This window comes from Rhineura floridana, chromosome 1 (assembly GCF_030035675.1).
Source record: "Rhineura floridana isolate rRhiFlo1 chromosome 1, rRhiFlo1.hap2, whole genome shotgun sequence".
NCBI lineage: Eukaryota > Metazoa > Chordata > Lepidosauria > Squamata > Rhineuridae > Rhineura > Rhineura floridana.
The window spans coordinates 85,278,283-85,298,076 of NC_084480.1; the positions used below are offsets into that span (position 1 = coordinate 85,278,283).

At 43.5% G+C, this 19,794-nt stretch overlaps 1 protein-coding gene across 1 annotated transcript in view; it reads left to right on the forward strand.

The window, feature by feature from the left end:
* Positions 1 to 19,794, forward strand: part of SLC12A2 (solute carrier family 12 member 2) — a 96,723-nt gene that overhangs the window by 49,846 nt on the left and 27,083 nt on the right. Inside the window, exons 13-15 of the mRNA XM_061625298.1 lie at positions 1,404 to 1,505; positions 2,419 to 2,574; positions 3,871 to 3,970. Coding sequence (XP_061481282.1) covers positions 1,404 to 1,505; positions 2,419 to 2,574; positions 3,871 to 3,970 — 358 coding nt within the window. The remainder of the gene's footprint in view (positions 1 to 1,403; positions 1,506 to 2,418; positions 2,575 to 3,870; positions 3,971 to 19,794) is intronic.

The following is a 19,794-nucleotide window of genomic DNA, read 5'->3' on the forward strand; positions in this document are numbered from 1 at the left end:
CTGGAGGTAGCTTGTAGCCATCATGAAAAGTAGCTGAACAGCCTAATCTTCCAAGTTGGTGGCCATCCATATTTTTGGAGGTGAATTCCATAGTTTAAGTAATCGCTGTGTGAAGAACTACTTGATTTTGCATTGGATCTAGAATTTCAGGTAACAGAATGCCATGAATGATGCTTCTGTAGGCAGAAAGAGATTTCCCCCTGCCATTTTCTGTGTCTCCCTAAAATCTGCTCCAGAGGCTTAGAAGACCTTCTGGAACATTGTGGGAAATGGCACCGGAATAGTGGGAAATGCCACAGGGGAATGTGAAATTGTCAAAAATCCCCTGTCCCCTGTTTTGGTCTTCCAGAAGGAGCCTCTCTTCACAGAGGGGCAAGGTTGGATCCAACCCTTCATCCTGAATCTCCCACTATTCAGTTTAATTTGAATGAACTGGGAGTTTTCTCAGGCTTCTCTATCCATGGCTCTCCACCATAATTTTATCCCCATTTGCTTGCCTTTCTTATATATTAAATAGCCCCAAACATAACCTTTCCCCTAATTGTTTTGGTCATTCTTTTTTTTTTTAGCACTTTTGCAACTCTTAAGATATTCTTTTTAAGATGTGGCGACAGGAACTGTACACAGTACTACAAGTGTGTTGACATAATAGATTTGTATAAAGACATAATATTGGCAGCTTAATTTTAGTCCCTTTCCTAATGATTCCTAACATAGAATTTGCCTTTTTAACAGCAATTGCACACTGGGTCGATGTTTTCATGAGCTTTCTATCATGGCTGCAAGTCTCTTTACTGGTCAGTCACAGACAGATTGGACCCCATTAGAGTATATGTGAAATTAGGACTTTTTTTGCCTGTTCCCCCAGTTTTGCGAGATCCCTTTAGTACCATGTACAGTTCTACTAAAGTGAGATTCTGGACAATACAACTTCATTAGAATCGAAAACAATACATTCATAATAATGTAATTGCATTTCTGTGATTCAGAGGATAAATGGGTGCGTGTTCTAACACTCTTGGTCTGTACTTGGGGCATGCGTGTTACAAACATTGTTGAGTATGTATAAGAGCATTTGTAGGATTGTTGAGTATGTGGTAGTGCAGAGGTACATTGTGCTCTGTACTATGGTATGGATTTTTTTGAACTTGGGGTCAACTGCACTACAGCTTTTTCTGAATAGAATTTAGCAGAAAGCATGGGCTCTGCTTTTTGCCTCCTGCATGTAGCATTCCTGCCTATGGTTGAGGAGGGCAATGCTTCTAATCTTACAGAGCTTTCCCATATGTGGGACAACAAAGATTATTCGCTCAAAGAACAACTGTTACAAGAAAGCAATTCTGATTTTTTACCATTGGTATTGTAAAAATCGATATAATTTTCCATATCTTCTTTTTTTACAGCTGAACTGAATGTAATTGCTCCAATTATTTCCAATTTCTTCTTGGCTTCCTATGCTTTAATTAACTTCTCTGTATTCCATGCTTCACTTGCAAAATCTCCAGGTATGAATTTTATATTGGTGCTCTTGTTAATTTGAAATCAGTGATGGCAAAAGTATTTTTTCAAAATTCCTTTAATTTTTAGCTAGAGATGTGAAGGCCCAGGAACCCCCCCCCAAAAAAAAGTAAAAATACAACAGAAAAGCCTTTGGGGGGAAAGCCTTGTTCCCCTCATCCCCCAATATTTCTATTTTTTTCCTAGGCCTTGACATCTCTATTAAGTAATTGCATAAAATGTTGAACTGGAAATTGATTTTACAAAATGAATAACTGTCCAGCTAACAAGGTTGTGGATATCCATCTGTATCAAAAACAACTTGAAACTTTAAAAGAATATATGTGCTTCACTATGGACTGGTTCACCCCAATGCTAAGCAAGCCTATGGTTTAGTGCAAATGTGTGAGCATGAAGGTTCCCAGAGAGATCGTAGCCACTGCGCTCCTCTCTGGTCCTCCTTCCACTGCTGTGAACCTGGGCTCATAATTTGTTTCCTCCAGAAAATCCACAAGCTGTAAACCCAAGAACAAACCTTGGTTATTGCTCATAGTTGATCTGGAGCAAGACAAACTGTGAGCCCAGTTTCAGACACCATGCTAAGCCAAACTATGACTCAGCTAATGGTAGCGCAACAGCAGGGGGACCAGAGAAGGAGATCAGCAGTTGTGATCTCCTCTTCAAGGACCCATGCGTTCACACAATCCATGGTTTGACTTAGCATGATGTGCGAACCAAGCCAATGTGTCTTCTCTCATCCATCGTCACAGATGCTGATAGCTCTATTATTATTTTGCTGGTATTTCAGCATGTGCAGAATGTCGACAAGTTACATGTGCTCATGCTATTAAAATGATGTGGGGATGGCGGGAACGTACTTTCTGTTTATGCTATTAATTTCTGTATTTGGTTTTTGAATAGGCTGGCGTCCTGCTTTTAAGTACTACAATATGTGGGTGTCTCTAGTTGGAGCAATACTTTGCTGTATAGTGATGTTTGTTATTAACTGGCGGGCAGCACTCCTCACGTACGTCATTGTTCTAGGACTCTACATTTATGTAACTTACAAGAAGCCAGGTGGGTACATGTCTAGGCCAATGATGGGATTTATGATTTGATTTCAATGCTGTTTTTACGCAACATATTTAATTACTAAATATACATGAGTTCCCTCAGTTCCCCTTCACTGCTCTTTCACAATAGTTAGTTGTACACGGTTGACTAGTTAACGTTAGGCTCTGTAAACTATATTGACTTTGTTAAAAAGGTAAAAGAAAGTAATCTTTTTTCAGAAGTTATTGAGCTTGTTGGTCATTATCCTTAAGAAACCCCATATGTTTGTGTGACAGAAGTGGGAAAGTACTGTGCCTTTGTTGAAAGAAACATTTTGACAAACTAGAAAAGGAATAGGATTAAGAAAACTATTTTGATAGCTTAGCCTGTCCTAGTGCATCAACAATCAGGCAGCAAAATATTGCAGAGCCTGGTAAATTTCTTTGCCATCATCTGAGATTCATTCATTCATTCATTCATTTATTAAAATTTATATACTGCTTGATTGTGGAAAAACCTCTAAGCAGTATGACAGAAAACATTAAAATTATAAGATCATCTGGATGGTTGGACAGGATAAGAGGATGGTCTCTAACTTTGCAAAACCTCCTGTCTTTGCCAAAATCACGATGCTTTGGCCCTATTTAACCACCCTAAAACCACAGGAATTGAAATACATCAACCTCCAATCCATAGCAGCAAGAGGCTAGCACATCTTGAGAATGTCTGTGACAACAAACATTAGCCAGCAGATGTCACCCTGTGTGCTCTGCTAAAACTCTGCCCCTGAAGCAAGTGTTGGGATGCTGGTAGACTGTGCACTCTTCCTTCTAAGAGAACAAAACCTCCCACTGTGTTATCACTGCGGTCAGAAATCGGCTAACTATTCTGTTAATTCTGTCACCAAAGACAGCAGTGGTGGTATGAACTGATGGGAGTTGAACTTCAGCAACATCTGGCGGGTCAAAAGCTTCCCACACCTGCTCTGTATTAACACTTTTAAGAATCTCTCATCTTAATTGTTGACTCAAGACAAGCCTACTGAAGTTTGCCAAGTGTTCAAAATATATTTTATTTGACCCTAAAAGCACAGTATTTACTAGCAGAACTGAAGGTTTTAGCTACCTTTCCCCATTTCAGGAAATATTTCCTCCTACCCACTGCAGTACTGCAGTTACTGCCTTTCAAACTCCTTGTGATTACAGTTTGAATGTCAGTGTTGCAGTATAAATAGTCACAGTAAAGTATGACCTTTTGTGTTCATTCTAAAATAAGACTAGTGTATATTTACGTCAATGGGTCTCCTCTGGCTTTTTACAGATGTAAATTGGGGATCTTCAACTCAAGCACTCACTTACCTAAATGCATTGCAGCATGCTGTTCGCCTTACAGGTGTGGAAGACCATGTGAAAAACTTCAGGTAAAGTGAAAGAAATTAATTCACTAATAGGCAAAAAAGCTTGCAGTTTAAGAATGTATCTATAGTCAACAGATATTTCTATCAAAATTGAAAAAGCAGGGAAATTGTGCAGCTATAATGAATGTACCAGGGGAGCAGAGACCTGATCTCGCTGAGATACTGTACTGCCCTACAAATTTGTCAAAATGCAAACAAAATTTGGACTGGTCTTTCACAGTCCAACCCACTTCCTGTGTAGCTTGGAAGAATTTGGTAATGGATTGATCATTTGCATGCTTGTTGCTGAGAATGGATTGATCATTTGCATGCTTACCCTATGCAATGCATAGGATAGATAAAATTGACCACAGGGGATGGGGAGGGGAGAAGAAAGGGCGGAGGAGAGGAGGGGGATGGGAGCAGGCAGGAGTGGGAGCGGAGAAGGAATGCAGGTTCGATCATTTGCATGCTTATTGAGTTCAGTGGGATTTACTCCTGTGCAATCATGGTTAGGATAGGTAAAACTGACCATGGGGGAGTGGAAGGACAGGGAAGGAGGGGGGGTGGTTGGAGTGAGCAGGGGAGGAGGAAGAAGGAAGAGGGGAGGGGTGGAAGAAGGGAGGAGGAATGAAGAGTAGAGGGGCAGGAGGGGAAAGGTAGGTCTTTTGAATGCTTATTGAGTTCAGTGGGATTTACTCCTGTGCAGTCATGGTTAGGATAGGTAAAACTGACTGTGGGGGAGGGGAGAAGAGAGAGGAGAAGGGACAGGAGAGCAGGGGAAGGAGGGGATTGGGAGGGGCAAAGGAAGGGGCAAAAGGGAGGTGATGGGAGGCATGAGGGGAGGGGAGGGGAGGTTTGATCATTTGCATGCTTATTGAGTTTAGTGGAATTTGCTGCCTTGCAATCATGCTTAAGATAGGTAAAACTGATCATGGGGGAGAAGGAGGGGGAGGGGAGAGGAGAGGGAAGGAAAACGAGTGGTGAGGGGAAAGAGGAGGAGGGGATGGGGATGGGCAGGGAGGGGCAAAGTGGGAAGCGGCAAGAGGGAGGGGATAGGAAGGAGGAGTTGGGGAGGGCAGGTTTGATCATTTGCATGCTTTTTGAGTTCACTGGGATTTACTCCTGTGCAATCATGTTTAGGATACGTGAAACTGACCTGGAGGAGGGACAGGGAGGGGGGAAGTGGAGAAGATTTGGTGGGTGGGCACTGAGCAGAGGGAAAGCTCCTTTTCTTTCCAAAAGGAAAACATTTAACGGTATTACTGTGTTTCAGCATTTCCACCACCTTTTTATTCTACAGCAAGCACATGTAGACTCTCAAATTTAAACCAAAGATGTCGCTGGCCACATCTATACCAGACCGTTATTTCACTTTAGACAGTCATGGCTTCTCCCAAAGAATCCTGGGATGTGTAGTTAGTGAAGGGTGCTCAGAGTTGCTAGGCCCTATTCCTCTCACAGAACTACAATCCCCAGAAGAGGGGCTGACTGTTAAACCACTCTGGCCACTGGAGCTCTGTCAGGGGAACAGGAGTCTCCTAACAACTCTCAGCAGCCTTCAATCAAGGGTCTGGCGTGGGTGTGGCCCCCTGATTAGCCAAGCCAAGCAGCTGTATGCCTGGCTTTTAGAACACTGACAGTTGGTTCTTACTGAGCATGCCCAACATTATCATTGAGTTCAAGCCAAAATTTCTTAAATTAATAAAAAATCAGCCAGGCATTATTTTAACTATTAAACTGCAGAAGATGAAAGTCAAAGTGTGGGGCAAGGTCAATAACAGGATTATAGGTACTGTGAATATGGCTGATTTATTATTAATTTCAACAAATTATGAGACAACTGACAGAAAAAAAGTCCAATGTGTCTGGATTTTTCTCTCTTACACTTTGAACTCTAGATTCTCTCTAACTGTTTTGTGTATTGTCATGAAAATTTAGAGGGTTGTTAAGCAAGTGTTCCTGAGTTCATAACTATTAAGTTTTGTAAGGTTTTGATTTGAAATGAGCTTATGGGGAAGCAGCAGTATTGCAGTGGGAGTTATTTTCAATTTAACATTGTGGAATACGAAAAATCCGTGCTGGCTATAGTATACTCTCATGGCTGTATAATATATTCACTAATAGGCAAGAATTCTTGCTGTTTAAGAACGTACCTATAGTCCATGGATATTTCAATCAAACTTTAAAAATCATGGAAATTGGGCAGCTATAGTGAATGTACCGGGAGCAGGAGACCTGACCTGACCTGCTTTTTAAAGTTTGATAGAAAGATCTGTGGTTTTTTGCCTATTAGTGAATTTCCCCTGCTTTTTAATCTGGGAGGTAAGAAATGGGATCCTGTGCAAGTTTGCTGAGAATGGATTGATCATTTCAGTGCTTATTGAGGTCAGTGGGATTTACTCCCCTGCAATCATGCTTAGGACAGGTGAAACTGGCATGGAGAGGGGAGGGGAGGAGGATTGGGTCGGTGGACACTGGGCAGAAGGGAAGCCCCTTTCCTTTTCAAAAGGAAAACATTATGAACAGTATCATTGCTTTTCAGCGTTTCCCCCACCTATTTATTCTACAGCAGGCACATGTAGCCTCCCACCCAAATTTAAAACAGTGTCTCTGGCCACATCCATACCAGGCCTTTATTACACTTTGGACAATCATGGCTTCTCTCAAAGAATCCTGGGAAGTGTAGTTAGTGAAGGGTGCTGAGAGGTGCTAGGAGATGCCCTGTTCCTCTCACAGAGCTTCAATCATAGTGGCTGGCTGTTAAACCATTCTCTCAGGGGAATAGGAGTCTCCTCTCAGCACCCTTCACAAACTACACTTCCCAGGATTCTTTGAGGGAAGCCATGACTGTCTCAGTGAAATCAAGTCTGGTGTGGGTGAGGCCCCCGATTAGGCAAGCCCAGCAGCTGTGAGGCTTTTAGAACACTGAAAGTTGGTTCTTACTGAGCATGCCGCGTTATCATTGGCTTCAAGCCAAAATTTCTTAAATTAATTAAAAATCAGCCAGGCATTTTTTTAACTTTTAAACTGCAGAAGGTGAAGGTCAGAGTATGGGGCAGGGTCAGTATTAGGATTACAGGTACTTTGTAAACATGGCTGATTTTCAATGAATTTCAACAGATTATGAGAACTCTGACAGAAAAAAGTCCAAAAGGGCTTTTTTTAGACTTTGAACTCTCTATTCTCTCTGACTGTTTTGTGTATCGCCATGGAAATTGAGAGGGTTGTTAAGCAAACATTTCTGAGTTCAGAACTATAAGTTTTGTAAGGTTTTGTTTTGAAATGAGCTTATGGGAAGCATCAGAATGGCATGGGGGTATTTTCAATTTAACATTGTGGAATATGAAAAATCCTCGCTGGCTATAGTATATAGCCACTCTTGTGGCTGTATAATGTTGGGCAATATTTTCCATATGAGGCCGGCCATCACTGCGGGTATTAGCTCCACCTATTGTGCGAAGGCAAGAATGTTTTTGAAGTCAAGACTAGGGGCGTCAAGCCCCTCCCACTCTCCAGTTCATTCTTGCCTTCGTACGAACAAGTTTGAAATTCAGATAGCGTAGCTTTTAGCTAAGTTTTTGTACTTTTTCTGTGTATTGTCTGACAGGGTGTGGAGGTCTGTTTATGTGTGTATCCCACGTTCTTTCCTCCCCTCTGTCTCGTGTTTAACATTGTCTTTGTCCTTATCCCTGGGGGCTCTCCCTTCCCGGGCCGATTTCTTTTTCCCCAGGTTGTAGCCTTACGGCTCTTTAACTTACCGCGGCTGCTTTTTTTTACCTTTTTCCGGCGAGAGCTTGTGGCTGCAGCTCTCTGCTCTCTCCCTTGCACGGGACGAGTTATTTTTTCCAGATTCTCGACTCGGCTCTGTAAAGACCGCAGCTGCGGCTCTTTCGTTTTTTAGGCGGGAGCTTGCGGCGGCAGCTCCCTGCCCGTCTCTCAGGAGCCTGCTTAGTGGCTATCTTTGCTTTAGTCCCAGACCGGCTGCGTTGCTGCCCGCCTCGATCGGCAGCGTTTTTTTCCCCTCTCTGCCCCTTTTTCGGCCGGGAGCCTGCGGCTGCGGCTCCCCCCCCCGTCTGGGCTACTCGACTTCCCTGCCTCGCTTCACGGCTTTAAAGCCTCGCCGCGATGGGTTTTCAGTCAGCGGCTGTAACGTATTCCCTGACCAAGTTTCGCCTGTCTGCCTTTTCCAGCCGCGACTTCTTTTTTCCTCGCTGCTGCAGCCCGTTTTCAGACCCTCAGAACCGCCATTGCTCCTTCGTTATAGCCGCCATTTTTGATTGCATTGTTTGCCCGCTCATTGCGGGCGCCATTTTTATCAACTTTTTCCCGCTCTTTCTGTTCACCTCAGTACTAATAATAAAAGTGAGTCTAGCCCTGTATGTGTGCTGCAGCTAAGAATCCACAGTTCTACACGCACTAGTCTCCGCAACTACTGCTCCTGTTTCTCTCGGATGTGGCACATTTGCGTCCGGATCATCAAGGCTGTGGCTGGGCAATAGACTTTTTGATTTATACATTCATCCGTCCATGCACTGAGACTGCTGAGATTGTGCACGAGTTCTTTGATCTGTACATTCTGCCCCCTCTGTGGCCGTGTACCAGGACTGTATAAATAGTACATTCTGCTCCCTCTGTGGCCGTGTACCAAGCTGCTAATACCACAAGGCTGTTAATACCACAAGACTGCCTACACTGTACATCCTGCCCCCTCTGTGACCGTGTGCTGAGACTGTGATACGCTGCACCTGTTGAACAGTACATTCTGCCCCCTCTGTGGCCGTGTACCTGACTGTCAGCACAGTACATTCTGCCCCCTCTGTGGCCGTGTACTTAGCCATCTGCCAGTACATTCTGCCCCCTCTGTGGTCGTGTGCTGTGCCTGTTCGGGTCTCTACATCCTGCCCCCGCTGTGGCCGTGTACTGCACCCATAGTGATTATAAGATGGCGGAACAACCAGACATGTCTCAGACAGCCAAGCCGCAACCATCTAAGGCAGCTAAGACTAAACATGCCAAAGCTCTGGCTAAGACTAAACACCTTTCCAGCCACAGCAAACCCAAGCGTCCACGCTATGTTTCTGTTCCGAACCCCACCATGGCAGTCCAGACACAGCTAACGGATATATTTCATTCCCCTGCTGCCTCTTCTGAGGCAACACTCAGCCAACACTTAGCCAGCCTCCTCCCGTGTTGCTGCCCAGGGCCTTTCCTCCGACTCAGCCCACTGAGCCACCTACTCAGGCACAACCGTCTGCTTCAACGGGGCTGCAGCTGTCTCCTGATTTTCTTGCACAACTTCAGGGCATGCTGTCATTTTTCACTCAAATGCAGTCACCACCACAAGTTCCCCCCATGCCTCACCGCACTATGGACCAACATGTATGCCATGAGGCCACTCCTTCCTGCTCCCCAAATCCTTTCGATGGAGCTAGAGGCAGATGTATTGATGACGCTTCGTATGGGGGGGAGTCAACCTTTGCTGATCATGCTGAAGGAGACGAATGGAGTGACTATTCGGAACATGAGGAGGATACATCGTATCGCTTGTTTAATACCTCAGATTTTCAACCTCTAGCACGCAGGGTAGTTAACACCCTTGGTCTCCAAGCTGCGCCCCCACCATCTACCGCTCCAGCTATTAAAGCGGCCAGAGTTCTCAAATCCCTGGCACCAACTGAGCATTACATCCCGGTGCCGGATCCCATTGCTAAACTGACCACCGAGGAATGGTCTCATCCATTCCAAACTCGCTGCTTCAAGAACCTGGCTGACAAACTTTACTCCCTAGCTCCTGCCTTTACCACCAAGCTGGCCGTCCCCGGCATAGACGAGCCGATCGCTAGCCTAGTTTCGCGATCTCTTTTGCCTAGGGAAGCAGAATCCCAACTCAAGGATGCTACTGAGCGAAGATTGGACTTCGCCCTCCGCAAAAATCATGAGGCCACTGCTTTCTCCATGCGAGCCTCCGCATCAGCTTCCATCTTCTCCAGGGCAGCAATGATGTGGCTGGATGACCTGCTAGAGGACCCTACCCCTGATCCTGTTTCTGTCAGAAGATCATTGATTAAGTTGCGCAAGACAGCGGCGTTCGTGGCTGATGCCACTTTGGATGCCACCCAACTGGGAGCACGAGCCATGACGGCTCAGATAGTCGCTCGACGGACCCTCTGGCTTCGCCACTGGCAAGCTAACTCTACAGCCAGAGTGAATCTTTCTAGAGCCCCTTACATCGGATCTTTGCTCTTTGGCGAGGAAGCTCTAAAGGCAGTGCTGGTTGATCCCAAAGACACAAACCGATTTTGGCCACTGTCAAGAACATTGATCATAGGCCTTTCAGGCGATTTCCCTCCTTCCGCTCTAACCAGCCCTTTCGAGGAACGCGGCCAGGAGGACGAGGCCGCAACTTCCGATCCTATGACTCCAATTCCTTCAGGGGAACCTGGAACCGACGTTTCCAGGGCAGAGGTCAGTACCAAGGGCGCAGAGGTACTTCATTGTCCTCATATAGGGGAGGGTCTCTCCAGCACAAACAGTACTAATGCACTTCCAGTTGGTGGCAGACTCCTTATGTTTGGAGACCAGTGGCTGCGTCTGACTAAGGTCGCCTGGATCAGGGACCTTTTTTGTTCTGGCTATGCAATAGAGTTTTGGGCAACTCCACCAGACAAATTCCATCCATCCCCTTGCCCCAGGGCGCCGGCTAGGCACAGCATCATGCAGATAGCTATACATCACCTCTTGGACATAGCGGCGATAGAGCCAGTCCCTACAACAGAGAGGTCGGAAGGGATGTACTCCCTCCTATTTGCTGTGCCCAAACAAGATTTGTCATGGAGGGCGGTACTGGACCTCAAGTTCGTCAACCGTTTTGTAACATACCGCAGATTCAAAATGGAATCCCTCCACTCCATTACTGAAAGCCTGCAAGAAGGAGACTTCCTGGTTTCTATCGACCTAAAGGAAGCGTATCTCCATGTGCCCATTTGCATAGCCCACCGAAAGTTCCTTCGGTTTGCTTTTGGCCCCCAGCATTTTCAATATAGAGCGATGCTGTTCGGCCTCTCCTCTGCTCCACGAGTATTTACAAAAGTGCTTCTCACCTTAGTGGCTTACCTCCGGATTCAAGGGGTCCATCTCTACCCATATCTGGACGATATTTTAATACGGGCAAGCTCTGAGGAGCTGGCTCATCGTCATTTAACGCTCACCCTCAATGTTTTGCAGGCCCACAGCTGGCTTGTCAACTTCGACAAAAGCCATCTTCAACCGACCCAATGCCTACTACATCTAGGGGCAATGTTGGACATCCTGCAGGCGATGGCGTTTCTGTCTCCAGATCGCATAACTGCCATCACAAACATCGCGAGGTCTTTGATGCACCAAACAACCACGGACGTCATGCTTCTAGCCAGGGCGCTCGGAATGTTCATCTCTACCATCCACATTGTGCCATGGGCTCGACCCCTCTCTCGCCACCTTCAGTAGACTTTGTTGCCTTTTCAACAGGATATTGCCAACTCCACTCATCGCACAGTTCCTCTGAGCCCCACACTGCACCTTTCATTCCGCTGGTGGACGAGGGTCCAACATCTTTCCAGAGGCACTCCATTCAGAGAACCTCGCAGGACTGTTGTCACCACGGATGCCAGTCTCATCGGCTGGGGAGCACACTGCAACTCCCAGTACGTTCAGGGAGTTTGGTCCACAGCAGAGCAGACTCAGAACATCAATTGGCTGGAGCTCAAGGCGGTCCACCTAGCTCTACTTCATTGTCAGTCTCTGTTCCCTTTGGACCATGTCCTCATCCGAACGGACAACACGTGTGTAAAATCACATTTGAACAGACAGGGGGGCACCAGGTCCTGTCCTCTGCAGGACCTAGCTTCCCTCATCTTCGTCAGGGCAGAACAACATCTACAATCCCTAAAAGCAGAGCATCTCAGAGGGATTTGGAATGTGACAGCAGACTGGCTCAGCAGACAACAGGTCATTCTGGGAGAATGGAAACTTCATCCGACCATATTCCAGCGTCTCCAGCGTCGGTTCGGTGTCTTCTCGATCTACCTGTTTGCTTCCAGTCACAATTACCAGCTTCCCAGGTACTTTGCCAGATACCTGGACACAGCAGCGGAAGCAGTGGATGCTCTGTCCATACCGTGGCCAGACGGTCTTTTGTACGCCTTTCCTCCCATACCGCTGTTAGCCAAAACACTGCGGAAGGTGTGGAGCGAGAGGGCACAGTTGGTTCTGATAGCACCATATTGGCCACGCTGACCGTGGTTCTCCGATTTTCTTGCAATGTCGGTGATGGATCCTTGGACACTTCCAATCAGGCCAGATCTTCTATCCCAGGGTCCAGTATGGCATCAGGACCCCACTTGGCTCAATCTAACAGCGTGGCTTTTGAACGGGGACATTTGAGGTCGGCTGGCCTGTCTGATGCTGTTATTGATATTATGTTAGCCTCGAGACGACCATCTACCACCCGTATTTATCAACATACTTGGGTGGCTTTCTCCAAGTGGTGCCAGGCTCACCACTGTGACCCATCCCAGGCCACTGTGCATCAAGTGCTGCAATATCTCCATAGCGGTTTTATGATGGGACTCAGACCCAACACTCTACGTCGACATGCGTCCACTCTGTCGTCCATCCTTTCAGTCTCCTCCACTGGTGCCCCTATTTCCTCACATCCGTTCATTAAACGCTTCCTCAGAGGCACTGCTTTACGTTCACCGGCTGTAGGCCATCGCTTTCCTTCATGGAGTCTGTCCAAGGTCCTACAAGCTTTACAATGCCCTCCGTTCGAACCCCTTAGGACTGTGCCCTTATGTCTACTGTCCTTCGAGGTCTTGTTCCTGGTCGCCATCACTTCTGCCAGACGAGTTTTGGAACTGGGCGCATTGTCTTCTGCTCGCCATCTCTGTGTTTTTCACAAGGACTCTGTTGTGTTGAAAACTGATCCTTCCTTCCGTCCTAAGGTCAATTCAGTTTTCCATTGCAATCAGGACATTGTACTCCCTTCATTTTGCCCGAACCCTGCTCATCCTCTAGAGAAGGCTTGGCATTCGTTGGATGTTCGGAGGGCTCTCAAGACCTACCTGTCTAGGACCCAAGAGATTCGACGAACGGAGTCTCTGTTTGTATCCTTTCATCCAAGGTCTATGGGGCATAAAGTAGCCAATTCTACCTTATCTCGCTGGTGAAGGGCATGTATTACCTTAGCATATGAGTCCCTTAAACTCCCAATTCCAGCTAGTATAACAGCTCATTCAACTAGGTCAGCGGCCACTACGGCTGCCTTTGCTACCAACGCTCCTGTTGCTGATATTTGCAGAGCTGTTGTTTGGTCTACTCCACACTCGTTTATAAGGCATTATAAAATAGATTGTTATGCCTTTGCTGATGCCTCTTTTGAAAATGGACCATTGGTCTCACCTGAAGGGTGATTTTCATATGAGGACGGCCATCACGACCCTCCCAGTTGGAGGATGTATAGATATTTTACTAAGATGTTATGTATTACTGTTACGCTATTGTATTTAAAGTTCCTAGTGAAGTCAAGACTGCTAGTTCTATTGTATCGCTATGTTAGAGTCATGTTATTATGCATGTTATTTTCCTGCTGGCAGGCCTGTTGGCCCTGTTCTTGTATTTTTAGATTTCTCTATAGACTCACTGCGAATGAACTGGAGAGTGGGAGGGGCTTGATGCCCCTAGTCTTGACTTCAAAAACATTCTTGCCTTCGCACGATAGGTGGAGCTAATACCCGCAGTGATGGCCATCCTCATATGAAAATCACCCTTCAGGTGAGACCAATGGTCCATTTTGAACTTGAGATACAGGAATAATGACCAATGAAATGGTGGAAACTGCTGAAATAACGTTGAGGGCCTTTTTATAAGTTTAATTTAGTGACTGCCACGTAGTTTCACAGTGTTCAGTGTGCTCTAATATGGTTGCACTATTGCATATTATATGCATACAACTTGCATTTCAGTGCCTGTTTAGTGCTCATTTACTGCGCTCACAACTGCTGAGAAGTGGGCTGAGCTGTGATATGGTAAATGTGTTTGAAGTGTGAGAAGTTCCATACAACTTATACACTATGTCTTGTTTACTAGTTTGGGCCTACGTAACCCCATGGTAAAGTAAAGTAGGTGGCCTAGTTTGCAGTGTGGGTTCAGTCAGTCAGATTGTTTAGTCCTTGTAGTCACCGTCCACTGTAATATAAATCGCAGAAAAGCAAGACAGTCAAAGAGTAAATGAATGGTATAAATTTTTGGAACTACATATTATCAAAATTGTAAAGTTATCCAAATCAATTACATTTTTAAAAAGTCCCATTGACAATCGATTATTGTTTGGGGCCAAAAAAGTAGCCCATAACTTCCTCACTACTAGTGCATATAAAGCTAACCTATAGGTAACAAACATTTGCTGTCAACCATCTAATTTTGAAAACATCTTATTGACCTTATAGAAAATTCTAAAATAAAGAGAGGAATCTATCCCTTAGGTGAATTCTATAAATCTAGAATATAATCATGGTGTCTTCAGTCAGCCTTGGTTTGCAAACACAAAGATGGTCATTTGTTGCTTTGTTAAAAATGTATCTGTCAGATATTTTGTAGGCATAGTTTGAAACCTAAGCTGAGTTAACACATGTTTCACTGGGGATAAAATTAATTCCTGTAGATAAAAAGGTTGCTAAGAAAAATTACATCATGGAACTTAAGATCTAAAATATCCTGAGATGACATTACAGAGGAAATTGAATAACCAGCAACAAACTGTTATAACATTGTGCTCAGCTGTCTGTATTCTATAGGTCTAAAAAACAGCGTTTGTAAACATTGGTCTGGCAGTAACGAGTTTTCCCAGTATAGAATCATGGATTTATGAATGTGTGATTTTAGTGAAGGAAGACCTAATTTGATTCTCAGTAATGTAATATTCCTTGGATGATACCAGTTCAGCTCTGCTTGAGCTACCACAGACTGGTGTGCAATATAACAAGCAAGATACAGTTTTAGCAACAACATTTTGATTGTCTGTTCTAACAAATGGCGATCCTTAGTATCATAAAGTGTCTTCATAGCACCCAATATGAAATTTAAAATGTATATGCCATAGTGTTTTTACAAAAATAAAGCACTAAAGCAGTTGTTCCCAACCTTTATGAGACCCCCTTTATAAGCTCAAAAACATTCATGACCCCCCCACACTAATTGTAATTTTAGCCTCTGTTAATTGAAAAAAATGGTTTGTGGCAAAATCACATCTCCAAATACCTCTTTCCATAAAAAGCTCCCTGCAGACAGGGAGGTGTTGATTTCTTTTCTTAACACAAAGGTTCATCAAATTGGGATCCCCCTCCCACCGCCACACATAGTCTGAAAATGTACAGTCCTGTCTCCCAACACCAGTGGGAGGTTACAGTGTTGGACTAAGATCTAGGTTCAAATCCCCACCCAGCCATGAAGCCCACTGTGTGACTTGGGCCACACACAGTCTCTCAGCCTGACCTATCTCAGAGGGTTGGTGTAAGGATAAAATGGAAAGCAGGGGGGACAACACTATGTGCACCATCTTGAGCAACTTGGATGAAAGGCGGGATAGAAATGCAATAAATAAATAAATAAATTTCAGCTGCAGTATGTGGACTCCAGCCTTAGCCAACCTGCAGAGCTTAATAATAATAATAAAAGCAGCAGCAGCAGCAATGTGTTGTGGTGGGAATGCTAGACTGTGAAGAGAAAAGGGTGGATAGATTGAGTAGGGGGGTTAGTTGCTTTCAGGGCTTGGGATAATCATCAGAACTGATGACTTGTTTAGTGTGCACTTGGGGAATGAGAGCAGAGCAGAAGACAGATCAGTGCATGCACACACACACACACTTGCCCCTCCTGCAAGCATCTGCAGGCATGCATGCATTTGGGCACATGGGAGGGGAAAGCCTTCAACTGCCACAGCATCTTGGAGAGAGAGCTTGGGGGGGGCAGAGTGTAGGTGGAAGAAAGGGGGGTGCTGGTACACACACAGCCTCAGAGATGGGGGGGGCGAGCAAATCCTGAGCTTCCTCTCTGCTCCTTGGCTCCATCTGGGCTGAAGGCGAGATTGGGGGGGGGGCGCTCACAAATAAGAGTAATTTTTGAAATGACAGTGAATCAGGAGCCAAGTAAAGCAGGCAGGCTGGCTGCCAGGAAGGAAGGGGGAAAGCAGCCTTTCCTTGCTTCTTTTTGCTTCACGAAAAGCCCTCTCCTCTTGTTCTGAGTATGGGTGTCATCAGCGGCAGTGTGAGGAGACTACCCCTCTTCTTTCTGCTAGCTCCACCCTCAGCCTCCTTTTGCATCTGCCATGTGTTTTATAGGCAGATGCCTGCCTTCGGTCCACCTAAAAGATGCTCTGGTGCTTCAACCAAAGTCCTCCCCTCTTGTTTGGAGCAAGGGGGAGGTGTTGTCTGCAGCAGCAGTGGGGAGCAGAAAACATCCAGGGAGTGAAGACTTTTTTTAAAAAAAATTAATAAATTATTTCTTTACTGTTCTTGGCCCCCTTTGGATTACTTTGCGCCCCCCCGGGGGGTCATGGCCCACAGATTGGGAACCACTGCTCTAAAGTACTTAAATGAGTGACACTGTTCAATGATATGAACATCCAAAACCCATTTATGCCACTGCACCTGTTGGGATATCCTTCCACTTTGATCGTATGTAATTAATAGATAAACTTCTCTGTTTACAATTAGTTTGAGAATTAAATTTTCTCACACCTACTTGGAGCAATGAAGTAAGAGACAGATAGTCTGTACAGATTTTTTTTGTTAGCAATTGGGGATTGGGGGGCAACCTGTTGATTCACAACCTGGAATGAGGAATATTTTACTGGTATGCAGTGTATGTTAACAGATGGTCAGAACCCAAACTTCATACTTCTGTCTATCCTTCTGTTATCGAATGGCAAAACAAAAGTATGAAGCATTCACTGGAGAGAGAAAAGTAAGAGGTCAAAAAACCAGAATGCTCAAGGGATGAAACTTTATTCTGTGCACCAAGGCACTATAGTAAAAAAATCCCTTTATAAAAAAAGTTCCTTTTGGAAATGCAAGAGCCCAACGCGTTTCAGCTTGTGGATTCAAGCCTTCATCAGGGGCTAAAATACATAAAAGATTTTTTGAACTTGATTTAAAAATATTCATACATTTTAAACACACAGTCAAAATTATAATTATACAGTCAAAATTATATGTACATCTTATTTAAATGATTTTTAGTGTAAGAAAAACAGTTACAGAGATGCTTCTACAACAATATTGCTTTTAACTTAAAATAATCTCAAAATATACTTACAGAAATTCACTCTTCAACAACATATAGAGACCAACTTTCACTGTTGTTTTCCTTATAGCTGTTAGCATGTAAAGAACCAAAACCAAACCCAGAAATATAAAGCTCAGAAACATACAATAAATTGAACCAGCTTGATAATTAGTTCATCACACCTGATTTGAGTTGACTATTCTTTCTTTAAATCAAAGTAAAGGCAGGAGGTTGAATTCCTCATTTAACCCATTAGGAATCATGGTATCCAATTCTAAAATCCAATGTAGTTCTCTACGCAGTAAATTGTCTATATTTTTACCATAAACCTTTTCCAAAACCCAATATTTATATTCTGTTATAGGGTAAGGGCACTGATTGTGATGTTCTACAAGCGGTGCCCCTCTTCTATTATTCCTTAAATTACTCCAATGCTCCCCTATTTTTATTTTTACCATTCTTGTGGTCTGTCCTATATACATTTTTTTACATCCACATTGTATAATGTAGATAACTCTATCTGTACTACAAGTGGAAAAGTGCCTCAGATGATATTTCTTCTGATTAATTGGATTAACAAAATCTGTCATTTTGCTGGTATTTTTACAAAAAATGCAATGGCCACAAGGATGATGGCCCAGGGGAGAAGTTATACCTGGGAGTAAACTTTGTCTAGATTGGATGACGTCTTTTAAGTCACTATGTATCAGGATGTCCTTGAGATTCTTAGTTCTTTTATAAGAAATCTGTGGAGGGTCCTGACAGCCCTTAAGATGTTCTACTATATGCCAATGTTTCCTTATACTATTCTGTAACTTGTTGGTGATATGGTCAAATGTTAATACACAGTTTAAACGAGTGGAATCTTTTTGTGATGATTTTTTTAGGAGTTCCTCCCATTTCTTTTTAGTTGCTTTTTTGAAATTATTCTCGATAATAGGAGATGGGTATCCTCTATCCCATAGTTGTTTTTTTAAGGATGAAGATTGTGTCAAGAAATCTTCTTCTGTGGTGCAATTGCGTTTTATTCTAAGGAATTGTCCATGGGGTAAATTATCTCTTAATGTTTTTGGATGTGAACTGTCATATTTTAAGTAAGTATTTTTATCTGTAGGTTTTTTATAAATCCTAGTGTGTAATTTATTATTCATTTTCTTAATGTCTAAATCTAAAAAATTAATACGACCCAAATTGCACTGATAATCAAATTGAATATTGCTGTCCTTATTATTGACCCATCTTACAAAATTATTGAGGGATTCTGAAGTACCTCTCCAGATCAAGAAAACATCGTCAATATATCTCCACCACCCTATTAGTTGTTCAAAATGAGGTCCCTTGTTAATATCTTTTTCAAAAATTTCCATATATAGATTTGCTATTTCTGGAGCCATAGGACAACCCATTGCTACTCCTTTGATTTGCCAATAGTAATGATTATCAAATTTAAAATAGTTGTTACGCATAGCTATTTCTGCTAAATCATAGAGAAAATGGGTAGGAGGATAGATGTCTGTTCTTAAGTCCAACGTTGTACGAATAATATCTAGGGCTTCATTTTGGGGGATGTTAGTATATAACGACCTAACGTCCATGGTAACTAAAAGGTCCAAGTCATCTATATGGACATGTTATATCTTATTAATGAAATCAGCGGAATCTCTAATATAGGATGGAATGAGTGGTATAAAGGGCTTAAGAAAAAAATCAACAAACTGGGATAAAGGTTCTAAGACTGACCCACATCCAGATACAATAGGACGTCCTGGAGGGGGTCTTATTTCTGTGTATTTTTGGCAGGACGTACATATAATTTTGACTGTATAATTATAATTTTGACTGTGTTTAAAAAGTCTGAATATTTTTAAAGCAAGTTCAAAAAATCTTTTATGTATTTTAGCCCCTGATGAAGGCTTGAATCCACAAGCTGAAACGCGTTGGGTTCTTGCATTTCCAAAAGGAACTTTTTTTATAAAGGGATTTTTTTACTATAGTGCCTTGGTGCACAGAATAAAGTTTCATCCCTTGAGCATTCTGGTTTTTTGACCTCTTACTTTTCTCTATCCTTCTGTTATCAACAGCTGCCCCGGTCCTTCCTACTAGCACTTTTTTGATGGCTAGCTCCTCTTTGCTCAGTCTGTCGGATAAGTAGTTTTATAACTGCTGGTCTTTGAAAATTCAAAGCAGTCAATACTTTTTTTTAAAAGAAAACCCAAAATTAGTCCATCTCTGAAAAGAAACAGGAATCTTCAGAAATGTTGCAAAGCAAGGTGATGGTAACTGTTTTTTAAAATGGTTTAATAGCGTTGGGCATCAGCAATCTACATTAGGGAATTAGTTTTGCTAACCCAGGCTGCACCAACAAAACCCCTTCTTCTAACCACGCTAGGTGATATCTTTCTAGGAGAGATGCCTTGGAGTAGTGGCAGGGCACAAAACTGCATTGTTCAGTAATATTTGTTTCCTTGGAATAATATTATTCAGGTCATTGTCATAGTATCTTGAGGGCTTATTTCATTGTAATT